At 41.0% G+C, this 25,080-nt stretch overlaps 2 protein-coding genes across 2 annotated transcripts; both read right to left on the bottom strand.

Moving 5' to 3' along the window:
- Positions 1-331: 331 nt before the first annotated feature.
- Positions 332-9,501, bottom strand: adnpb (activity-dependent neuroprotector homeobox b). The gene is made up of 4 exons (XM_084917567.1): positions 9,038-9,501; positions 5,835-5,951; positions 4,488-4,580; positions 332-4,308 (listed from the first exon to the last, which is right to left on the bottom strand). The coding sequence occupies exons 2-4, from the start codon at positions 5,940-5,942 to the stop codon at positions 1,333-1,335; spliced, it is 3,177 nt and encodes a 1,058-aa protein (XP_084773693.1). The 5' UTR covers positions 5,943-5,951; positions 9,038-9,501; the 3' UTR covers positions 332-1,332.
- Positions 9,502-10,835: 1,334 nt separating this feature from the next.
- Positions 10,836-19,846, bottom strand: dpm1 (dolichyl-phosphate mannosyltransferase subunit 1, catalytic). The gene is made up of 9 exons (XM_084917867.1): positions 19,662-19,846; positions 19,344-19,443; positions 19,122-19,155; positions 18,958-19,034; positions 16,642-16,667; positions 15,406-15,501; positions 15,222-15,290; positions 14,956-15,070; positions 10,836-12,031 (listed from the first exon to the last, which is right to left on the bottom strand). The coding sequence occupies exons 1-9, from the start codon at positions 19,790-19,792 to the stop codon at positions 11,927-11,929; spliced, it is 753 nt and encodes a 250-aa protein (XP_084773993.1). The 5' UTR covers positions 19,793-19,846; the 3' UTR covers positions 10,836-11,926.
- Between the last annotated feature and the right edge of the window lie 5,234 nt (positions 19,847-25,080).

Raw genomic sequence — 25,080 nt, 5'->3', positions numbered from 1 at the left:
CATAATTTGTCCAGCAGAGGGCATTCTGCAAATTCTCCATTGGTAACACATATTTGGAACACAATCAATCCTTCTTGCCACAAGATTATTTTGTACCTTGGTAAGGACTCCTAAATAACACAAACGCAATGCAGTAAGACTTGATACATTATTTGTCTTAAAGAAAAATGATATATCCACTGGTAACAAATACTGGTATCGGTCTTAAAAATTCTACATCAGTCAGATTATATGGCAGAAAATAAAGCTTAATAAATCCCTTTTAAGAAGAAATGCATTCAAAGCTTCAAAGTCTCGAGTATGTGAAAAAAGAAACCAGTGTCGCTTTGACTGTCTGAGAAGCACAATTACAGCACTTTATTGTTCATAAATGCTAAAGTGGAAAATGAAAACAAATACACACAATTCAAAGAACACATATAAAACACAATATCTTTTTTGGAAAAAAAAATGCTTTCACTATTGTGGATGTCAGTTTGCTGATTACTGTCCAGTCTTGAAGGGGGAGCAAAACATCGAGTGAAAATTGTGAAAATAGAAGGCAAGTACAGTACAGTCAGGGATAAGGAGCAAGAGGCTGCAAAAAGTGGCTGAAATGCTGCTTTCCACTATCATTCCACAAAAGAATTCATTAAAAATTAAAATAATATCTAAAATCCAAACAAAAAAAACTGTTCGTTTATTTATAGATATATTATTTTGCAAAGAAACTAGTTTTGGTTAAAAAATAAACATACCAGAAAATACCAGCCACCAAAGCAACACCTATTGTATGTTAAGCATACCAATGTAGAACATATGAGGCTACCTTACACACAGGTAATAGCAAATATTTAAGAGTACATGTACAGCATCATGTGTCCAAACATGTCTAAAAGACTGTACAAATTTACACTACCTATCTGAGGAGAACTACATGAAAAATGATGGATTAGTTGGTCAGCTTCAAAGCCTGACCTCAAAACATCTCAGTATTTTAAGCCAAGCTCAATGGCTACATCACCGTTAGGACTCCACCCCAATGTACTAAAGTATATAGAAGGCAAAAAACTTTGTTTGGTGTAACGTCAGTATCTTTACACCTTCCCTCCCCTGCTCTGGGGGAAAAACAAAACAAAACAAAAAAAACAACATTTAAACTTTGTTCACAAATCTTTACATGAGTCCTAGCTGCTGCCCTTAGAAGTCATTGGATGGCTTGTGTTTGAGTTCCCTCGTCGCTCCCTCCTTCACAGATGCCTAGCGTTGCTGTGCAGTGTCCTTCAGTTCAGGCGAGGCGATCAAATCTTAACTGCCTCTCTTGAGTGTGCGAGTCTTTTGATTTTTTATCAGTCACACCTGCTGCTTGCCCAGCTGGGCTGCGTCTCTCCTGCTTCTTGCTGATGATGGGACAAACTTGGGAATGATGATGGGTAGAGTGTCTCTTGCTTTAGCACTCTGTCTTCCTGAGCCCTCTGTGGGTCCAAAACCATTCTCGACGTGCGCCCCTTCATCTTCATCGTCGTCATCCTCATCGTCATCGTCATCATCATCGTCGTCGTCTGAGAGATCATCTAGATCTGAAACAATCTTGGCCCTTGTCCTTGGCTCCATTCTTTCCTTAGCTCCAGTAAGCTGCTGGTTACCATGGAGATGTACCTCTCCCTCTGCTTCCTTGTTATCCTCCTGCTGCTCTTCCTCATCACTGTCAGAGTCGATAGCTATAGGTTCGGAGAGGTCTAGAGGCATTTTCTGTGGTAAGGTGCTGTTGATTGTCTTGGGTTGGTCTTTGCTGGCACTGTTGGGATTTGGGGCAGATGGCTTTGCTTTAGTATCTTCCACATTCGCAGCTGGCTTTCTTTTTGGTAGTGGAGCTATGCCACCATTAGCAGCTATAAGCTCCCTGTGTCTCTGCAGAGCCTGCTCCGATAGTCCCATATGCATCCTAGATGTCCGCCGTTTGCCACGTCTGCCCTCGCACACGCCATCCTGACCGAACGCCAGCTCGTGGCTAACTTTGCTGAGCTCATGCATACTGAACCCAAGCAACACGCTGGCGCCCTGGGTTTCACATTCCTGTACGCACTTCCTCCTTGTGTTGACAAAGTGGCTGGCGATGTCAGACTTCCACAGCCACAGGCTGGCTGCCAGCTTCTCCACCTCCCTTTGCGTAGGATATGGTGTTCGACTGAAATACTGCGTTAGAAATGCCTTCTTGGATTCGTATGACAGGTTTTCGTATCCTTTGGGGTCAAGTGCCAGGACTACAGGTTCATCTGGGTTTTCTACAAATCCAGACGGACCATTGATATCCCTGGGGTGGGCCCTTTCCCCAGGCGGTCCTGGCCTCCTTCGTTTTGGTGCACTAGCCTCAGAGCTATCAAAGCTGGCCCGTTTGAGGGCACTGCTCTGAGCCGGACTGACCCGAGAAGAATGGGCTGCCCGGCTATCTTGCCCATTCTGGGACTTCCCTACACCTCGACAGTGCACCAAATGTAGTGTGATAGTGGAGGCAGTCATGTTACTTGTATAAACTCCCAAGCAGTGAATACACTTGTAAGTCAGTTTCTTTTCTACTGGGTGAACTGTTTGTATGACCTGATGCCTCTCTCTCAGATGGTGGGCCAGTGAGTCTGAGATTGGGCCCTTAAGGATAGAGAAGCAAAGAGGACATAAAGTCTTGCCCACATCCCTCTTGTATGGTACAGATGCCTGTGGGGCAATCTTTGCTGGTACACTGTCAGCAGCCCCTGAAGGTGTTTTGGGTGGGTGCTGAGGCATTAATCTCTTACCTGATATTAGCGAGGCAGACAAGGCTGATGATACAGAGGAGCTATTTTGAGCATGAAATGCCACTGACTCCTCAGGGGCATCTCTCATGTTGTATGTAGTAACAATCAACTGAACGTTTTTGGGATTACCCTGCTGCAAAGTGAGGTCAAAAGTCAGAGGAGAGTCTGTGCGTGGGCCAACTCTCTCATCTGGGTGTGAAAGCCGCATGTGGGCCACCATCTTCTCAACGTCATTGAAGGTTGCACGGCAGTGTGGACAAGACAGACCGTGGATCAACATGTGGTTTAACAATGTGTCACTGGGGAGATAGCGGTTACAGTAGAGACACTTGCTGGTGAAATTGTGAATTTTCATGATGTAGTTGGCCACAGCAGGCACCTTCTCTGCTTTGTGCTCCTTCTCAAAATGAGAACTGTACACATTCTCCGGGAAGAGCTCATTGCAGATGGTGCAGATTTTCCACTTCTGGGTATAGGATGTGCCAAGGACAGATGAGCCACCTTTCTTAGCCGTAACAGAGGCTACAGTAGTAGCTGCTGCTTGAACACGTGAACCAAGAGGGTTTGATTTGAGTGAGGAAGAAGCACCGAGCATAACTGGGCTCCGTAGGCTGCCACCAGAAATAAGCTGCTTTGCTGCGTGTGACTGCTGTGGCACAGAAACCTGGGCGTTACCGGGCAAAGTAACTCGAACTTGCTGGCTGCCAATAGAGAACGGCTGCGTGGTACCAGCCTTTAATCCTATAGCATCGTGTTTCAATCCCGACAGAAGACTCTGAGAGTTGAAACCAGTCTTTGATGCCATGACAAGTCGACCCAGCTGCTGTGAGCTAGGAGACCTGGTAGAAGCCATTACTGCACCTTTAGGGCCCATCCCAATGATGGTTTTGTCTCCTTGGGTTTTTGGGGGCATCATGATGATGGGTTTGGGACGGGGGACGATCACGCTGGTGTGTCCAATCATTGCAGTGACCTGGTAACCAATCCTCTCGTGGTCCTCAATGACATGTTGGACTAGTGCCTCATAGGTCCGTGGAACAAACAGACACTTCTTGCAGTGAATCTGGTTGCTGCTCACGTTGTTCGTGTTAGTACCGTCTGTGCCACCGTTGTGAGCATTAGCCTTGTCTCCTGGTTTCACAATGTAGGGCTGGGCCACCTGCTGAAAGTGTTCCCGATAGATGTGCTTTCGCACTACATTGTACAAAGGGTCCCTGTAGGTGCACTTTTTGCAGTAGTACACCGCCTGTTCCACACTGTCCCCGCTTCTCTTCAGCAGCCCGTCCTTCATCATGATCCCACCAGCTCCCGCCATACCACCGGGGCCCTGCCGCACAGTGTTATTGGGCATGTGGAAAAGTTTAATGTGTGTTTCCAGAGTCTTTTTGTTGCCATTGTAAGTGCAGTAGGGGCAGTTGAGCAGAATGTTGTTTTCAAAGTCCTCGCTGTGTACATTGCGGAAATGGCTTTTGTACGCAGAGAAGTACTTGGATGAGAAGAGGCAGCCAGAACAGCAGAAAGGTTTTGAGCGGTAGTCCTGGAGAGAAAGATGGTAGGAGACAAAAAAACAACAACAACAACAAAAAAAAGGTTGTTTTTGTGATTTAAACAAATCATTATAATTATATATTATACACGTGTTTAAAATGAAAAAAAAAACCGGAGTAATATATTACAATATGTGCAAAAGAAGTTGCGATTACATGTCACACACACCTGGGCTTTGGTATGCGATGGTTCCCACATACAGACATCCTCCCAGCTAGTGTGCTTTATATACACCTCAGGAGGAGTGAAGTCTTTATAGTCCTAGCAAACAAAGAATTTAACATAAATAAGTGAAAAGATTCAATCACTCAGCAGAACAATACTTGAAACTGTCACAAGACAAAGAATGAAACAGATACGTATATATGGAGAAGTTATTTTTGCCTTCTTGCATGTCAATCAGACACTAACTAGATGAAGGATTTGAGTTTTCCATTTTATTTTAAGTAACTCACACCTGTGACTGCACCTTTTTACAGTTATCTGAAAAACACTTACTTTAAGGTTTCTCATCATCATCTACCAATCAGATATTTGGACCCAATATTAGTCCAGTACAGACTGAACAAAGCTTGCTCAGCATTGCATCAGTAGCTAGAGGGGAACTAACAAACAAAGTAAACAAAAAAATCAAGGGTCAACAGTTTGCAGGTTTTTTATGCTTCCTACACCTAAACTTACAAGCTGCATGCAGCAGTTAGTGACGTAACTGCAAACTGTGTCTAAAGAACTCAGTTGGTGATGCTTTTGATATCGTTTGCACACACTTTTATTTATTGTTTTCATTGTGACTTTTTCAGTCCTTTACATATTTGTAGAAGAATTTTGGCCCACCCTTCTTTACACTGTCGATTCAATTCACTGAAGTTAGTGGGTATTCATTTATGCACAGCTCTCTTAAAAGTCACAGTGCTGCATTTCAAACTGGGTTAAGTTCGAGACTTTGAGTGGGCCATTGCAGAACCTTGATTCTATTATTTTTAAGTCATTCTGCTGTAGATTTCCTGCTCTGCTAGGAATCATGACACAGTTTTTGCCTAGCTTTAACAGTTGGACAGAAGGCCTCAGATTTGACTCTAGAATACGTTGGTGTATATTGAGGAGTTGAAGGCTGACTAAGGGACTGAAAGATGCCCACGTCCTATTGTTGCAAAAAACCCAAAATCATCAACCCTCCACCACCGTGCTGGACAGCTGTTGTGAGGCATTTGCTTAAGAGAGAAGAGACTTTCTCATGGCTTTCTCAATCTTTTCCTAGTTGTAGTGTTATGAACTTTAACATACTGACTGAGGCATGTGGAGTTTGAGATGTTTTTCTGACTACTGCACTGTTTTTTTTATGACGAGGATCATCTTTCTCCTAAATGAAATAACATGTCAAAAAAAATGAGTAATCTAATCTTACCATCATAATATTTCAAATACTATTTTAAGAATCCAGTTAATACTTTAAGAAATTATCTACATAGATGCTGCATGCATAACTGTAAAAAACACCAAAGCCTGCACACTCACCTCTAGGTGATCTCTACAGAACTCCAAGCCAATGTCTCCGAGGACCTTTTTGACATTTTTCCTTGCTTTCCGCAGACTGCCCAGGTTATTGACGGGGAGCTGGAACATTCTGCCTGCCTGAACAGAAAACACAAACACATCCATGCTATCAACAGGTGCAGGGCAGATTTTGGACAGGTGTCTGGTAACTGAAGCCAAAGGTCAGGGAATAAACAGTTAGCTGAAATGCACAGTTTACATGATGTAACCTGCCTTTCATAAATCCTAAAAAAGATTGTGGGTTCAAAACTTCTTTTCAGACACGAAGAACACAACTTTCAACTGTTAAAGTAATGTCTTTTTTGTATTTTGACTTTATTATCACTTTACTGAGACGTGGAAACGAGTTGTGACTGCAAAGTTTTGTGCAGATGTTCATATTGTGACTGTATGGACTCATCTGCAAGACACTACAATTCAATGACCCAACTAAACCTGCGTCCTTAAAAAGATTCACTTTTACTGTGGAATTTCTGCATGTTCGTCACTCAGTTAAGACTAACCCCTGTCTTAATTACAAAGGCAGTTTCCACAGAGGACACTCATCTTGACAGGGCAGAAAACACATGAGGTGTTAGCAACACTCTGAGCAATAGCTCTGCTTTATTAAAATGCCCCAGTAGGCCAGGGCAAACAATACAAGAACCACACAACTGGAGCAGGTAAATGGAATTCGGCTGTTTTTTCATAACTCACACACTTGGGCTTTCTCTACGTTGACACATGCCACCAAGTTCTGTCAGAAATAGCTAGCAGCAAAGCTTTTATTCTCTCACAGAGGTTAATAGGGTGATGCAAACATGTTTCCAGAAAACCTTTTCAGACCCCAGAATAACAAAATGTAAATGTTACCCTGCAGAGCTTATGACATCGAGTTGTGGGATTTTTCATAACAGGGTTCCTGCTTTATCTCATTCATTTGCACAAGAATGCACATGGATGCCAGGATACAACTTCCACCAGGCGAGCCAGAGCTCAACGAGTTAGAAGTGTCATTGCTAATGCAAAGACAGAAGCACACAGATCCTCCCAGCTGTTATTATCAATATCACTTATCAATAAAGTGAGTCAACCAAAGGACACAAGTGTTGTTAATGTATTTACCAAACAGTCTGATGCATCTACTCAAATCAAAGCTCCAAACTACTGAGGTCAAAGGTCACTGATGTACAACGGCATGAAGGCAGCTCAGCGACAATAAACAGCACATTCCCAAACAATTCCTGTGAACACCTCAGCTTATTTCCCCTTCTAGAAAACGCAAGTTGAGTGGGGCTGTGGATTCTACCATCTGTTGGTCCAGTGAGGAGACCTTTCTGTCAATCCGCCCAGCAGCCCCACAGTTCTACTTGCCTCACATTGGTCTTACAGTGGGAACTGAGCAAAAGGGAGTGCAAACCTCACACACCCCTGCCCACTTCCCCTCTATGTGTCTCTATCCTGCTTCCGCCCATTACTTGTAGATGGCGCTAGAGAGGAATTCCATTATGTAAGCCTCCCTATATTCTGCCTGCCCCCTTTTTTCTCCTCCCTGCCTCGCAATACCATCACAGAATGGCGCCTCCTATTGAGTCAGCAGCAGCTTCTACAATATGTCTGCAGTGGGAGAAGGGGAGTGGTGGTGGTGGTGGTGGGGGGGGGGGGGGGGGGGGGGGGGTAGGAAGGGAGGAAGGGGAGGGACAGAAGGAGCGAGAGAAATCAGGGAAGGGGGAGGGCGAGTGTGAGAGGATGAGGTGGTGGTGGGTGAGGGAGCAGGGAGAAGGAGGAGGGAGAGTGAGAGGCAGGGTGGGGGAGTGAGTGAGGGTAGAAGGAGTGTGAGGAGAGAGATGATAGGAAAGCAGAGAGGACAGAGTGAGCGACGGAAGTGGAGAGGGGGAAGGGATGGGGAGGCAGGGAGGTTGGACAGACAGGCTCAGAGGGGAGGGTGAGGAAAGGCGGGGAAGAGGCTGAAGGGGGAGAGAGAAAATGGAAGAGGGTGAGAGAGTGGGCGATGGATAGAAGTAAAGGGGGGTAAGGAAAGGAGCAAGAGGAAAAAAGAAACAGGAGAGGCTGAGTAGGAGGGAAGGGAGGGAGAGAAGGAAGAGGAAAGGAAGGAAAGGCAATAGGAGGCAGCTCTCAGCTCTTCTCAGATCAGGGAGAAGAAAAAGGCCCCCCTACCCAATCATGGTGGTGTAAAAAAAAGAAGAAAACAGAACCACAGAATTCCTCACTCAGTCCTTCACCAGGACACAAAAACCTGTCTCCCAGCTGCTGTTTACACTTCTACGTTCAATGTAGGGATGAGGGCAGAAGCTTCTGGTGACATCCATGTCCACTCTGACACCAGAAAAAGTTTGAGATGCTTTCAAGCTTTCAATGCACAGTTGTATCATTGAACTTGATGCTTGCCTGCAGCACTTGCTATTACAGATGTATATGAGGCTGATATTTCCTGATCATAACCTGACTCTTGTCCCAGTCAAGTGACAGCCATCCTCTCAGCGTTACTAGTGCATCACAACCCTATTCTCACCTGGCTGACCTCTGATCACGCTCTAATCATCTCTGAGGCTTCAAATGCAAACCCGCATGATCTCGGGTACGGCTGTAGACATGTAAAATGCACAACCTATACCGGGTTGAAGACAACTCTGTGTCCAGTAATACAGCTACACTTTCGACACCAGGAGCCTTCTTCGCATCAAAGACCAGCAAGCCCGGCGGCATGAGCGACGGAGACAAATAAATCGTGCGCTGGGTCCACGCTGGTGTCAGTGATAAACATCTGGCAAAATCCAAATCGATAGATTTGGCAGGGAGATGCTGTCACTGACAAAGAATGGGGACACACCGCGCTAAGTTAGCATGCTAGGCTAGCCAAACTCGCACTAACAACACTGGCTGAAATAATAACAATAATAATAATAGTCCCACCTTTTGTGCCCTTATTTAACCACAAACAACACCTGTCTGCATTTAGTTTTTGTTGGCTGCTATAAACAAACCCACTGGACAAGTAATTCAACTTGAGCTTGCGCCCCTTACAGGGAGTAACAGAACATCGACAGCCAAGTTACCTTAGCTGTAGTTCATCGCCACCCACCGCATCAGCGCAGGTAGCTACGGCTAACAGCAAACTCTCACTCCCTCAGGGTAACGCCGAACACTAAGACAGACAAGTTTACCTGCGTTCACATCCAGCGCTCCCGTCTCAGTGAAATGTGTCACCTCAGGATGGCTGAGGCGATGTAGAGACACTTTCACTTGCTCGGATTTCTCCACCAATATCCTTTAAGGTGACAGCTTGCTTCGCCAGAAGAACGAGTCGACCGAACGCGAGTCTATCCTCCAAACCCGAATGTCCCTCGCCGACAAGGGCTATCCTCTTCCCTCCGGTCGGCCAACGGCAGCGAAAAGCCTTGCAGCTTCATTAGACAATTAAAAGCTCCATTCCCTGGAGTGGTGAGGGTGGGCACATGCCTTGTTTTTGAGGAACAACTACTCGTTCAAATAAATCGCATTTAACTCTACCTACGAGTGCCTGTTAGCCGATAACGCTTTGCCCATTCTCTTCTCTGACAGACAATACACATCCAGCCTAGAAACTGCCCTATCCAAAATGGCGCAAATAAAAGGGGCGGAAGTGACATCGACTTGATTAGCATAAATTGTGAGAACCTCGCGAGGCCGGCTCATTAGAAACTCTTGATTGGTCTGTCAATCAATTTAACCAATTAAGCAAATGTATGTTCAAAGGAAAACCCGTGTCGTCTATCAGACCCTGCGGCAGGCATTTGGTGTCGGTGTCTGACTCAGTGGGGTAAACAACCCAACACAGTATTTGCGGGAACTCACCGATAGCGGGCGTCCTACCGGAGTAGGTTTCCACCGGAGTAGTGCGCACGCGCATTCTGGCTACATCTGGCGTTACCCCACCCCCCACCCCATCCCCTCCCTTGTGGAGGGACGGATGAACACAGTGCCTCAGCACTCAGCAGGAGTGCCATGAACGACTGAGGCAACGTTAGGTGGCGCTGTACTATAGCTGCCCGAGCCTACCGAAGTGGCCGGGACTACTTTCCTGTACAGTGCCAGGAGAAGGGCTGCTCCAAAGAATAGTTCTGTTATCAGCAGTCAGTCCAGAGTGTCACTGCATTCACATGGATAAAGTGAGACAAAAGTTCTCCATCAGGTCGGGTGGATTTTTGCCCATCCTACCTTTTCACCCCATCATCGCTGTCACTCACACTCATGCCACTCTATTGTATTCAGGTTTGCTGTGGAGGGCAATGCAATACAGCAGCTGCTTGCCAGCCTTGCATGTGATATTTAATGTCAAGTGTTGATGTTCAGTTTCCTGACTGGCTGAGGCTGTGGAATGGGTTGTTCATTATGAGCTAGTTTTCAAGGGGCAGACGCAATAATAATAATGTGTTCTTCCAGTTAAAGCATATTTCTACCATGTAGCATATCAGAGCTGTAGAGGCTTGACCATTAAAGCCTCAGGAGCAGTATGTAAAAGCGTAGTGGGGAGAACTATGAAATATAATTGAATGCCCCAAACTCCTGTTTCAAGGCCAGCAATGAACCTTACCATATTACCTTATTACTTACCATCTGTCTGGGTAAGCCTCTGGTGAGACACAACATCTGGCTTGTTTTCAGTTTAAATAAGTCGTTTTCGAGCTGGGGTTCAAACATCAGTGAGGTCCAGAATTACTTCTCTTAATATATCGGATTCAAAATAAAGCCACATGTGCGATCAACAGTATTGAACCACTCACAGAGCTGTGATCAGTGTACACAGTTCTTGATTTTATGCATGTGAAACCCAACTCAAGTTTTTAACTAATAAAAAAAAAGCCTACACCTTCGAAGAGAATTGGTAAAGGTTTTTTATAGTCCCTCTTTAACAGGACCAACTGTATACGGAAATACGGATGATGAGTGTTATGTTTGTAAAACAAAGAAACCAACACAAAATAATAAAACACAAATTTATTCCTTTACTTGAAATTTAAATAACACAAGGTTAAAGGTTACTCAGTGGCCAAACACCATCACTGATCAACTCCTCATCAGCCTAACCCTCTGAAGAGAACACGGTCAGAGTTACTGTAGGGTGGTCCAAAAGTTTGGATGTAGTTACTCCACCTCCCGTTAACGCCGTTGTTCAGGAATTGGTCGAAATTCAGCGGGGGCCCTGCAGGGGGCACTGGCGACATTCTCCATAATGAAACAACTTATGTCCTTGACTTTTTCTTACACTGAAGCTCATTTTGTCCTTTAAATGGTAGCATTCTGCTAATACACGCAGACTTGTCAGTAGACTCGCGTGATAACAGTGGAATCCAGAAGGTTAATGGTGTTGTGATTAAATGCATTTACAGCAATCTGAAAACCAGTAAAGAATCTACAAATGGAACTTTTTCCCCCCTAATATGCAATGAAGAAATGGGAAGAAAAATATTTATTTGTTGAGAATGACAGAGTTAAACTTCCATAAGGGCCGTATAGAGTCACTACTACAACAATTATCAGGAAAAAGCCAATTTACTGAAAGAGCTTGGAGGTTCTGTGTCCAAAATATTAATAAACAATCATGTTTATTTCAGGCTTTAAACTCCATAAAGAACATCAGTAAGAGAAGCTGCCTGCATCCCAAAAGGAAAAAAAAATCTCAAGGCCAGTGATAAAAAACAGTTTAATTCTATACAATCAATCATAGGTGGAGCACTTCAGTGTGCACTTTAAGTCATGTGACAGCTTGTTAATGCAGAGTTCCGTCAGCTGTCTGGGGCGGGAATGATGAGACGCTTTGCCAGAAACTGATTAAAGAGGATGATGGGAATGTAAAGCACTATGTTTCTTTTGTATTCTTGAAGGTCTACTGACAGGGACTTCTTTTATATTTACACCTAACAGGGAGAGACGTCTCCCTTGGTATTTGCTGTCATGTTGCTGTCTGACCACAGGCAAGTGGAGTTTTTTTCCCCCTCCTCATTACAATTCTGATAGAACTGTAATAAACACAGTGAGAGAAAGACTACAGGCCTGTGGGTTTTACAAACTGATCATGTTGTGGCAAAAAGCATGAGCAGTCCCTTTGCGTACGATACGATCTCATTCCCTCCTAGTTTGGACTCTCCATAAACTCGGTCCACAAAGGAAATGGGCACCTGTTGGAAGAACAACAGATTTGTTTTAGAAGAAGAAGAAAAAAAAAAAAAAAAAAAAAAAAAAAAAAAAAATCAGAGGATTCACTAGTTAAGAGAAGAGTTAACATTAGTTTAATTTACTCTGAACACTTCCTTTAGCTTAAAAGTAGACTTTACTCATATCTAGAAAACTGTCTGTAGGTGGGTTTGACCTAGTTTTACATGTTTAATATAACAAAATAATAACTTCACAAATGTGAAACTGTGTCAAATTGTCTCTGCACATGGTAAATATAGATGGCTAAAACTGAACTAAAAACTAAAAGCATTTAAAAAAATAAAATAAAAAATTCTTAACTGAAATAAAAATGAAGCTTTCAGAAAAGAAATTACCGTAGTTTTCGGGTCATAAGCCGCTACTTTTTTCCCCACACTGTGAACACTGCGGCTTATACTGACGTGCAGCTAATGCATTTTTTTTTTTTTTTTTCATGCGGCCAAAAACATTTTGCCTGGTAACAGTAGACCAATAAAATTGATAAGTAGTATATATACGGTATATATTTTTACCGGTTGTTAAGAGACATTGTAATGTTGTTTGTGCACCGTAAAAAACCCCATGAGCAACGTAATTTGCGTGTTACCGATACGTACGTATACTTAAAGGTAGCCGTGTTACAGGTGCTGTTCGAAAAAAAAAGCATTTGCAGTATGTATTTTTGTATGTTACCATGTTTATGTTACCTTACAGATTAAATTAAACGTTAAAAATCCTCACGTGTAATATTTCTGTGTAAATATCTCATATTACAAGTGAAACGCATACGGCTTAAAATCCGGTGCGGCCTGTACAAGTACAAAATTGATTCTCTTTCTAAAATTAGAGCATGCGGCTTTTAATCAGGTGCGCTCTGTAGTCCGGGATTTACGGTACATGAACACTGAGATAATATTTAACTTTACCTAAACTACAGGAAGTGACTCCATAGTGTGGACATCATGGGTTTGATACCAGAAGGAGGCACAAAGTCAGCCTCAAGGAGTGTACAAGTTACTGCACTCTTGAGGGGTGTAATACGAGGGAAAATCAAGTTCTTAGCGAGCTATCTGGAGCTTAAAGTCTGAGGTTTCTGTGGGTGAAAGTGGATCTCTTTTTACCTGGCTAAATCACCATGGTAACTTATGCTGAACACACAACCTGCTTGGGAGCGGGTTGTGTTCAGGGTTTCGGTTTAAAACTGCCGGAAATTTTCACAGATTCTACTATTCACGTCATGTTTTAAGTGCAATATAGATCCTCTGCTTGGGTGGCTTCACAGTGTAGCGGTTAACACACTTGTTCAACAGGAAAAAGGTTGAACAAAAGACTCAAATCCCTCTCTCGTTGTGTTAGGAAAGAAAACTGCCGAATCACATATTGCGGAGCTACAAGCTGCAGTGACTCTTTGTGACATTGGAGGAGCTGAGAGTAGTTATTATGGATATAGAACACATTTCCTATGTGCATGTTATGGGAATGAATTAATGCATGTATTAATTTGGAGTTAAATGTTTTTATATTTGATTCTGATCTACTGCTAACTATTTTACACTCCTGGAATTGCAGCTACTAGAAAACAGAAGTAAACAGCAGCACCGAAGGCGCACTCATCATTAAAATAATTCCCTTAAATTAAAATGTTTATTTTACTGCTCTGTGCACTAAATCCCAAGATTAATAACTTCTACAGCATTAATTATCTGCAACAGTGCTGCATTTCACTCTTTTATGTTTTTATAGATTTTAAATGACCAATTTATCATCATCATTGTCTAATAATGTTATTCAAAGGGATCTTTGTAAGCAGAAGAGTCACATGACGTGTCAAACACCTCGTTTTATGTGAGCACGCTGAAAGCAGTTTTAGATTTTTTTTCACACTAGTTAACACAATGAAAACTGGCTGTGTTGAACTTGTTTCATAGTATACCCCTCTGCTGTAGAACTCATGCACTTCTATCCACTGTGAAAATCCCTAGGGAAACAATAAATAGCCAAAAGTACGTAACAACAAAAGCACAGACTAAAAATAAATAAATAAATAAAATAAAGAGAGACTTTCTATCACAAGCATATTATAAGTAAAACAAATCAGTGAGGACACAGTGTTTTCAGCATGAGTACCACAGTCATCGAGCCAGAGAAAAAGAGCGACTGTCATCTGACTAACCCGTAAATGTCACTGTATACCTTCTAGCAAGAGTAGTGGCTTTTAAGCTACACCTGCTCTAATAGGATATTTAATGCAGATTTTATTTTATTTTTTTAAATTGCTCCTCTATCCTATATTTAAAAAAAAGAAGTCTCAAACATGCTATGAAGTCTATTTCTGTGTGTATATGACCCATATACGCATATTGGTTTTGAAGCTATGTGGTCTGGACACAGACAAAGCTGTGAAATTGCCCTAAAAACTGGTTTTAAAATTTATTACAGCACTTCTAAAAGTGAGTAATGAAGCAGAATGCAGTTTTAAAGCTCCTAATAGCAAGCCAAAAACTGTAAATCATTTAAAAAAAAAAAAAAAAAGAGATACTTATTACTCCTTTTTTTTTTTTTTTTTTTTTTTAAACAAGTCAGCAGCTTCCTGCTCACACAATTCAGACTGATTAAATATGAGAATCAAATCGTTTTCTTGGCCTGCTTTTTCATTTTTCTATTAGCATAAAATCAAGAGGAAAAAAGCACTCAAAAGACATGAATGACCAAAAAACCCACATTTTCTTTAATCCCCAAATTTTAATCCTCAACTTAAAAAAACAAACAAAAAAAAACAAAAAAAACAAAAAAAACAAGAGAACGAATGACACAAATGATTTCTCTCACACTGAACTACCTGAAAATTAAACACATTAATAAAAAAAAAAATGTAAAAAGAGAGAGAGAGAGAGAGAGAGAACCTCACCTCTCCGATTGTGTAGTTGAGTTGTCTGGCTCGGACGATCATTTCCATCTGAAAGACGTAGCCTTTGGACACACACTGCTCAACAAGACTCTCCAGCACCTTTTTCTTGTATAGTCTGAAGTCAGTCAGTGGAGGAAAAAAAATAAAAAAAAATAAACAATAACAAAAATAAATAAATAAACACAGCAGTAGTGAAAGAAAATACAGCTCTAATGTAAGAGTCAGTAGCACTTAATTCACAGCATCACAACAGTAACACCAATTACCTGAAGCTGCCTGTGAGATCTGAAGCACCAGGTCTCAACAACACCTGAGCCAAAAAGTTGGCCCCCCGACTGTGAACAAGAGAAGGAAGGGGAGGAGAAAAAAAAAAAAGAAGAAATATAAAACGTCAGCCTCTTGCCTATTAGGTGAGTGGAAACTGATTACAAAGTGTTAACCCGTAGTGACCTGATGAGTTTCCTGCGAAGGTCCCAGCCGTAAACCCCTCCGTTCCCTCGGTATCGAGTACCAGAAACCAGGTCGTAATTGCCTTCCTTCTGCTTCCTGACATAACAAAAACAAAAAGGTATTTGAAATAAAGGAAAGACACTAAAAACTGTCATCCGAGGCAGAGGTACTGAACAAATATTAATCTCTTGGAGCTGATTTAGTATTTGTTAGCTGAAATATTTGGCTGATACTGAGCTATGACAGACAAACAGTGCTGTGCAAAGTTTTTCTTTTTGTTTTTTTCTCTACATCCATCAGATCATCAAACAATTTATTTATTTATTTTTTATTTACTCAGGTTATGTCTAACATTAACACTTGTTTGCTATTCTGTGACTGTGCTGTATGTATCAACATATGTTACCTGAACCAACACTTTACTCTTTTCATACACAACATGCAGACAGTGAGGCTTGGTTTCCTATGATCCAGTACAAAAGCAAGTCTTTTTGCATCCAAAAGAACTGCCCCCTGCTGGCCATTAGAAAGAATGTAGATGAGCATTGGCTTCACATAAAGGCAGAGCGCACATTACTCTAAAGCAGAATACAGAAGTGCCAAATTACTGCACTTCCTCTAATAATCACTGAGGCTTCAGGATCAAGTCAGTTACCACAGACTCCCATGTTACTTCAGCTTTGTGATGAAATTCAAAATGCTGTAGCTGCTACATCACACAGCTCACTGCTACATCACACCTACATGGATTTCAGTTATTCAGCTGAACCTCTCCATCATGCTTGTGTTGTTGGTGCCTATTGGAGTTGTGCCAAAACATAATTTGTACAATTCTGAGAAGTTTAGAAGTGAATATTTGGGTGTAACCACCTTAAATGTAGCCTAAAAATCATTGGCATTCTAAAAAAAAAAACAAAAAAAACATGCAGCCATGCACACAGATTCACTGGTGTCTGTAGACACTCAAGCTCTACCTTGACTTCTCATATGTTGATGATGATTAGAATAAAAAAAAAAAAAATCCAAGTTTCCTCATATTTCATCACAGTGTTTGCAGTTCTGTCGCCACTGATTTTCAGTCCACCATATCCCAGCCTTTCCCCCCCTGTTTCACAACTGTAGATTCTTTCTTTATTCCCTGTAAATCACCACTGGCATTGGTCCCTAAAATCCAGCCAGGTAAGTCTGGCTCTACAGAAATAAAAATATAGGAAATGGGAATTCAGAGACACTTACTGAATAAACTCTGGGATAAACTTGGGCTGAAATGGAAAAGAAAAACATTAAGATTATTGCTGACAAGAAATAGCAGACAGAGAACATGTTGTACATAACATTTTAGGCACATTAGAAATGGCAGAATGTATACCAGTAACCTGGTATCTTGCTGGTTGTAGGTAAGAACAATTGACGTTTTAGGCTTCAGGGCAGGTCTCAAACTTAAATGAGTCTTCAAGTAGTACAATAACAAACAAACCTGAAAACACCCACAAATATTTCTGAAAATGTAGTGTTTCGTTTGTTTGTTTTTTAAATTTCAAATATTGTGTAACAAGACAAAACTGCAAATGTGAATACACATTTTTTTAGCCCTTCATTGACCTACCAAATAAGCAGACATAAGTTCACACATTAGTTCTTCAGTGCTAGTGAAAATTGTTTTCTTTACAAATAACTCTCTCACTGAACTAACACAGTCAATCAATCCCTGAACATGTTTATACTCGCTCTTGTTGTCTGCATATTAAATGGTAAATGGCCTGTATTTGTATAGCGCTTTACTAGTCCCTAAGGACCCCAAAGCGCTTTACACAACCAGTCATCCACCCATTCACACACACATTCACACACTGGTGATGGCAAGCTACATTGTAGCCACAGCCACCCTGGGGCGCACTGACAGAGGCGAGGCTGCCAGACACTGGCGCCACCGGGCCCTCTGACCACCACCAGTAGGCAACGGGTGAAGTGTCTTGCCCAAGGACACAACAACCAAGACTGTCCAAGCCGGGACTCGAACCGGCAACCTTACAAGGCAAATTCCCAACTCTTGAGCCACGATTGCCCCAATAGTTTTTTGCTTTTTCAAAAACTTATTATATTAACACTCAACAACAAACAGTAACTTCAAGGGCCAAACTGCGCATATAATATATATATATATATATATATATATATATATATATATATATATATATATATATATATATATATATATATATATATATATATATATATATATATATATATATATATATATATATATATATATATATATTTATATTTCTTCACGTCAATATACGGGGCCGCAAGTAGGGGTGACGTGGGACGCAAGCAGTGTTGGTCAAGTTACTTGAAAAAAGTAATCAGTAACTAACTACTGATTACTTCCCCCAAAAAGTAATCCCGTTACTTTACTGATTACTTATTTTCAAAAGTAATTAATTACTTAGTTACTTTTTAAAAACACGAACCTGAATAGGTGATAAAGCGATAGATCTTTCAGCCCAATTCAACTTTTTCTACATAATCCATCATACAAAATGTAATCAAATGGAAAAGTCTCTTTTTAAAACTTGTTTTATTAGTTTTAATCTTTTAACTTTATGCATCAAGCAAAAATTTAATTATATGCAACATTTACTGACTGGAAGAAATTTGTTTAATATTTAAACCTATTTTCTGCACATTCCAGCACATAAAATAATTTTTTTGTGTGTGTTAACACTCACTCTTTCAAATAGATGCAAGTAAAACAGAGCAGAAAATAAATAAAGTCAAAGACTAGCGGTCCTTTTGCTCTATTTTCACCTGTAAAGCAGGAGTAGGTTAGGCGGAGGTTTGCCCTGGTGCAGGTGTGCCGCAGCGGTCAGTGGAAGAATCCGCGAGTTTCTCTGTGAGTTTCCCATTACGTGGTAGCGCACTTGGTGCTTGCTTGGAAGTTTAGGGGTTTTTTTCACTGTAAAAAAGTTTTCTTCCCACGCACAGCGGACGCTAATGTTTTTGTCACTTTTTATGGAATCAAACTTAAAGTAAGGTCAGTACTTCCACGCTTTAAACGCTGCATGCTCATACTCTCTCCCGCACTCGATATGTTATCCATTGTTGATCTGCACACAGCTGTTGTCACGAACGTCGCACTCGCTTACGTCACTGTCACGGTTTTAGTAACGCAGTAACGCAGCGTTCCTACGGGAAAGTAACGGTAATCTAATGACCGTTTTTGCAATAGTAATCCCTTACTTTACTCGCTACTTGAAAAAAGTAATCGGATTACTGTAACGCGTTTCAAGTAACGCGTTACTGCCCATCTCTGGACGCAAGTGGCTCCCGGGCTGCGAGTTTGAGACCCCTGCTTTAGGGAATAGTAACGAATTGTCAGCCGATCTAAAAGAAGTAACTGCTGATATACAATTAACCTCTTAATCAGAAAGATAACCTTAGGGGTTGATATTGAGACTGTAAGTTAGACATGTAGAATTTTACCACTTACTGTTGTCAAGCAATTAAAAGACAAACACAGACAGTATGACTGAAACATGCTCCACTCACATGATGGGAAAGATCTGCATCCATTATGATGATGAAGTTCCCAGAAGCATGCTTCATGCCGTGGATGTAGGCAGTGCCTTTGAAAGCAAGACAAACATTCTTATGAGCAGATAACAAAATGTACTAAAGCTTACACACTCATTTTGACATAGTTTAATACTTACCTAGGCCTAATTTTTTTGCTCTTGGTCGTAGCAGCTGAAACACAAAATAGTTTAAGTAAATCCTTTGGCATGGACAGTAAATACTATGGCAAATAGTTCCCAAGCAAAACAACGTTATGACATATAAAATGCGCTCTTATTTCATAAATGTATCTAACTTTCGTGATGTACTGTTGGTACTTCTTAAAGTAACATGTCTATCTTTACGGCTTTAGTACTTACGATCTTGTCCTCCCCATAGACTTTCTGAAGCTGCTCTGCCACCTCCAGTGTCCCATCTGGGCTTCCGTCGTCAATAACAATTATCTCGTAGTTAAAACCACTGCAAAAAACAAAAACAAAAAACAAAAGGCAAATGAAATATAAGAATACGGCAGCAATAAGTAAGCTTAACATTACCCTTACAGCTCTTATATTCTTGAAATCCTACACTGATCCATTGAAGCCGAGCAGCTGACACTTGTTTAGTGACAGCTCATCATTGACTTCCACCGTTAGCTAGCACAAGCGGAAAGCCTTTGCTAGTTCCCAGTAACTCACCTTTCCCCGAAATACTTGACAAGCAGCCACACTATTAAAGGCAGGTTTTCTCTTTCGTTGTAGGTGGGTAATAGTACTGAGTATTTGTCCCCGCTGTCTCGGTTTGGCCGGGAAGTTTTTCTGCTTGCCATGGCGACGTTGAGCTTCTGCTCCTTCTTCCTTATATTATTTATAGGTGGTTAGCAAACAGCAAAATGGTGCATTACCGCCACCAACTGGTGTGGAGTGTGAACCTAAATGTCAAAAAACGCAACGTTAATCTCCTGCAGGTTTTTTTTTAAAGATCTTTATTTAAAGATTAGTACAATACAAAGTAAAATTAAACAGTATTGCATTAAAGGTTTCGTACTTCCAGAAATTGTGTACCAGAAACAAACAAACAAACAAGCATTAGCCAGAACATACAATACACATACGCTAGAGGGGGGGGAGTTTATCTAATTAAGCCAGAGAGTAAAATGATTGAAGGATCTTCATTTTTTTTTCACATACAACAATAGTTTTTATAGCTTTAGGGTTAGTATATTTCTGCAGTATATAGACTTAAGATATATTAAGGAGCTCTGCCACATTGGCCTTTCTGATAACAGATTCAGCTGCCTCCCCAGCTGCCACTTATAGCTGGAGAGTATCAAGATGGACAGGAATCCAATTATTGCTGAGAAGATACCCACTGAGAAACCAGTCAGTATTTCAGAGAGCTTTTACCTAGTCAAAGAAAGCTTCCTGTGCAAAGAGTGTCTGAATAGGTGCCAAGCTGAGAGGAAGGAGCTGAGGGAGGAATAAATACCATACTGTGTTCTTAACTCAAGAGTGCCTTTCACTTACAGTACTGCATGTTACTCTGATCTGTACTCTACATAGTACATAGATTATGCTTATAACTGCATGATAATTAGATACAAATAAATAGTTTTGACAGTCTGTTGGGCCTAGAGGGCAGCAGAGAGCGCAATATCTCTGAGTACCTGTCACTGACTTTAAACACTTACCGTATACAAGTAAGAAGTTGTGTGAAATAATATTTCATGTTATTAAACATACAAACGGTATCTTTTCCATGTGATCATAATTCATTCATCATGATCATCATCATATATGGAAAAAAATAAGTTCCTGAAGTCTCTAAACCAGAAAAGAAAGACAGAGATTCTGAGTTTTTCTCATTCAGACAAGGCCTTCCTTTCTATGATGAACCATCACTTTAGTGTGACCAAAATACATTTCAAAAGATATTTTAGGGTGAAGAAAATACATTTACAACCTTACAGTAGAATGTATATCAAAGTATCATTTATTTAAAATATATTTAGTGAAATAATAATAATGATGATAATAATAATAATAATAATAATAATAATAATAATAATAAAAGTAACAATGTTTTATGTACATCTGAGTCAAAGGTCTAGCAAGAATGAGGTTGTTTATTCATTTGCTTACAGTATTTCACATTACAAAATATCTCACTATAATGTAGCATTAACTTTACTTTGAAATTAATTATCTGTCAGTGATACAGTAAACAAGATAGTCAAAGGAGCTTGCAAAGAAAAGCGTCTGGACTTCTTTAAGTTACTTGAAGACGTTTCACCTCTCATCCGAGAAGCTTCTTCAGTTCTAAGGTCAAATGGTGGAGAGTCCCAGATATAAACCTAGTGGGAGTATCCCCCCACAGAGGGACAAAAGGACCCCCTGATGATCTTCTAATCGCCTGAGCCAAGGTGTGAAACTGGGTGTGGGTCCCAATCAGCCAGAGTTTCGGGTGTGTTCATTGTGAAACCTGGCCCCACCTTATCATGCGAATTCCTGAGGTCAGATGGCCCAGGATGTGAGTGGGCGTTAAGGCGTCTGGGAAGGGATCTCAAAACTGGATTATAGATGGCAGAGAGTTGGTGTCGTAAACCCCCGCCTCTGTTCAAAGATGGTCGCTCACAGTGGACATAGATGGCTTCTTTCACTCCTCTTTCAAACCATCTGTCCTCTCTGTCCAAAATGTGAACATTGGCATCCTCGAAAGAGTGACCTTTATCCTTAAGATGCAGATGGACTGCTGAGTCTTGTCCTGTGGAGGTGGCTCTTCTGTGTTGTGCCATGCGCTTGTGAAGTGGCTGTTTGGTCTCTCCAATGTAGAGGTCTGGGCATTCCTCGCTGCACTGTACAGCATACACCACATTGTTAAGTCTGTGTTTTGGCGTTTTGTCTTTCGGGTGAACCAGTTTTTGTCTGAGCGTGTTGCTGGGTCTGAAATGCACCGGGTTCTGCCCGGTGGTGTAGGGTCCTAATTACTCCAAGTTTGTGTTCCAAAGGGTGATGGGAGTCAAAGAGGAGGTACTGGTCCGTGTGTGTGGGCTTCCGGTAAACTTCGATGTTGAGTTTGCCGTTCTCTTCAATGTGCACAGCGCAGTCCAGGAAAGGCAAACAGTTGTCCTTTGTGTCTTCCCTGGTGAACTTGATGTTTTTATCCACAGCGTTAATGTGCGCAGTGAAGGATTCCACTTCTTGTGTCTTGATTTTGACCCAGGTGTCGTCCACATATCTGTACCAGTGTACAAGTAACTTAAAGAAGTCCAGACGCTTTTCTTTGCAAGCTCCTTTGACTACGATGACCTGGATGACTGAGAACCTTCACAGACAGTAAACAAGATACAACAACTGTTTATGTACACTTGGGGTCTTTCATGTCTCTTTAACAAAAACAAAATCCTCATTCAGAAATCTGTCTTCCATTCGATGGTGTGTGTGTGTGTGTGTGTGTACACTTTAGTTTTTGACAATATATACAATATAGTACTTAAAGGAACACACTCCACTTTTTTTTGGAAATAGGCTCATTCTCCATCTCCCTCAGAGTTAAAAGTGCAGCGTCTTCTTTCTAGATCCGTAGGTTAACAGGACTTTGGAGCGGGATCTTAAGGGATGGGGCGTGGCCAGGATTTTTGCTCGAGGCGCCATATTAGCAGGCCAAACAAATGCTTGCTGTGTGGTCCGTTGTACACACACAGACACGCATACACATTTCCACACACATACCATCATATAGAAGAGAGATTTCTGAATAGGGATTTTTTTGTGTTAAAGAAACATGAAAGACCTCAACTTAAGGTTAAGTGTATAAACTTGAACTTGAAACATCTTTATGATGCAACCGAAAGAATCATGAATCTGAAAAGCGACATGATTTTTCTGGATTTTATTTTTGTCGACTTATGAAGTTTTATATATATTGTTTTGTATATTTTTGAAATTTCTTAAGGAGAAGATTGCTGTTTGGCTGATTGGTCCTAACCAATTACTGTATAAAAAGATGAACGATGCGACAGCACTTCCTCCCATTGTGCGAAAATGAAGCCAAAATATCCCGCTTGTGGGCGCTGCCATGTTCCACTTTTGGAGCCAGAGTTTGCTCAGTAGTAACTCGTGTTGGAGCGTCTCTGCCCACACACCCTCTGGACGTGACCGCGAACACGCCCCCTTACGCTTTTTACATAGCTCGGCTGCTCCGTCTCTAATTCTGCAGGGTATGATGACTGTTATTTAAAGCTACTAATTAAAGTGTTTATTTAGATTAAAACTTATCATACAAAACATGCACTCAAAAAAGGTGCATCTAAACAAACCTGTTTGAATCAACAGGCCTCTGTACCCTGTGTTGCAAACAGTTTTGTTAAACAATATAAAAAACATGAATTTATCTTGCTGGAGAGCACATAATACACACGACAGATTACACATCCAAGCTTTAATCATCATGTCATGCCTGTGGGAGTTACCTGGAAAAAATGCAAAGACTGACTTAACATTAGACGGAGGCATGTTGTCCAACATCGGTCTAAGGTGTGAGTGAACCAGTTTTTTTGGTTGTCACTATGCAGTTTAATCATTCTTATACAAACTAATGAGAACATATCTGATAAAAAATATAATACTGTAAATAATCGTTAGTTTTTAATTTTTGTTATAGGAGGGAACATATGTGGTATTTTAGCATCAGACACTTAGTTTTCTGTTTTCTGATGAAGTTGTTCATTTGTGCAGATGATGTCTTTTATTTAACGAAAACACAAATCAGACACCAGCTCACAACCTTAAACATGATTATTGTGCTAGCAATTGGGTGTGATCCAGTGATGGATTCATGATTAGCTAACAATGAGGAATGGCAGGGATTTTTTTCTTTAGCAAAAGAAACAATAAAACAATGAAAAGACCTCAGGAGACATAAAACTGTTTTACTGGCAAAATATCAAAACTAAAGCCAATAACTTTGCTGATTTTCTCTATCTGTGCAATATTGATTAACGTTACTGCTCTTTAAGGTAAATATCAAAACTATTACACTGTTTAATCCACACCGATGCATCATATTCTGTAAAATCATATTTTTGTATATGTTGTCCTGTGAGGACATCTGATCTCTGAAAAAACAACTGTTAATGAAGCTGGAAAAACAAACCCACATCTTGATCCTTAAAAAACATATTAATATGTATCTTAATAACAAAAACAATCACAGCTGAAATAAAAGGCTTCAGCCTACTAATATTAGTTCATAAAATACATTCTCGGCGCCAAAAGTGCTGAGTTAAGGTGCCCATGGAGGCAAGGGTGCCACCAGGCATTTGGCCCCGGGGCAGACCCAAGACAGGCTGGAGAGATTATATCTCCCGGCTGGCCTGGGAACGCCTTGGTGTTCATATTCATATTAATATTCTTATTCTTCTATGACAAAAAGTACAAGTGTTCATTTAAGGAAATAAACAGAGCAGTAAGAGATATTTTTCAATTTTTTATTTTTTTATTTTTGATTTGCCGCCAATTACTACACTACATTTTTGTAGTGCTCCCTACTATGTGAACCCCTCACCTGATGTTTTATGTTTATTAGTTTAGTTTAGATTCTAAACTATCAACCCCAACAATCGAATGATCTCCTTTAATAGCAAGTGCTGGGCAACGGTGGAAAGGAAAAACTCCCTTATAAAAAGGGAGAAACCTTTGACAGAACCAGGCTAAGAAAGGGGCAGCCATCTGTCGTGACTGGTTGGGGGGTGAGAGGCAGAGGAAAAGAAAAAAGAGAGCACATGTTAGCTATATGTTGCTCACATTGCCTAAAATGAACAACGTATGGTTTTCTGGACTGTGAAAGAAAAGTCTCAAGTCAGTTTTCAGTGACGTGACTGAAGACTTTTCTGGATGGCTGTGCGGATGCTTGTCAGAAACAGTTCATTTCCTTTCTTGGAGAAATGAACTCCGTTGCGTAAAAAAATGGAGTTGTCGAAAAACCTGATATGCAGATGCTCAATAATCACTCCATCGAAGCGGTCGACAGTCTTTCTAATGCTGGCATTCACAGTCTTCCTGTCCTTATTGATTTTGCCTGGATTTCCATATATCCACACTTGACGCTCGTTGAGGC

This window comes from Perissodus microlepis, chromosome 20 (genome assembly GCF_051167445.1).
Source record: "Perissodus microlepis isolate ML-2025 ecotype Zambia chromosome 20, ASM5116744v1, whole genome shotgun sequence".
Lineage (NCBI taxonomy): Eukaryota > Metazoa > Chordata > Actinopteri > Cichliformes > Cichlidae > Perissodus > Perissodus microlepis.
Note: the sequence above shows the minus strand (reverse complement) of the source record. Positions and strands in the feature narration are given on the sequence as shown.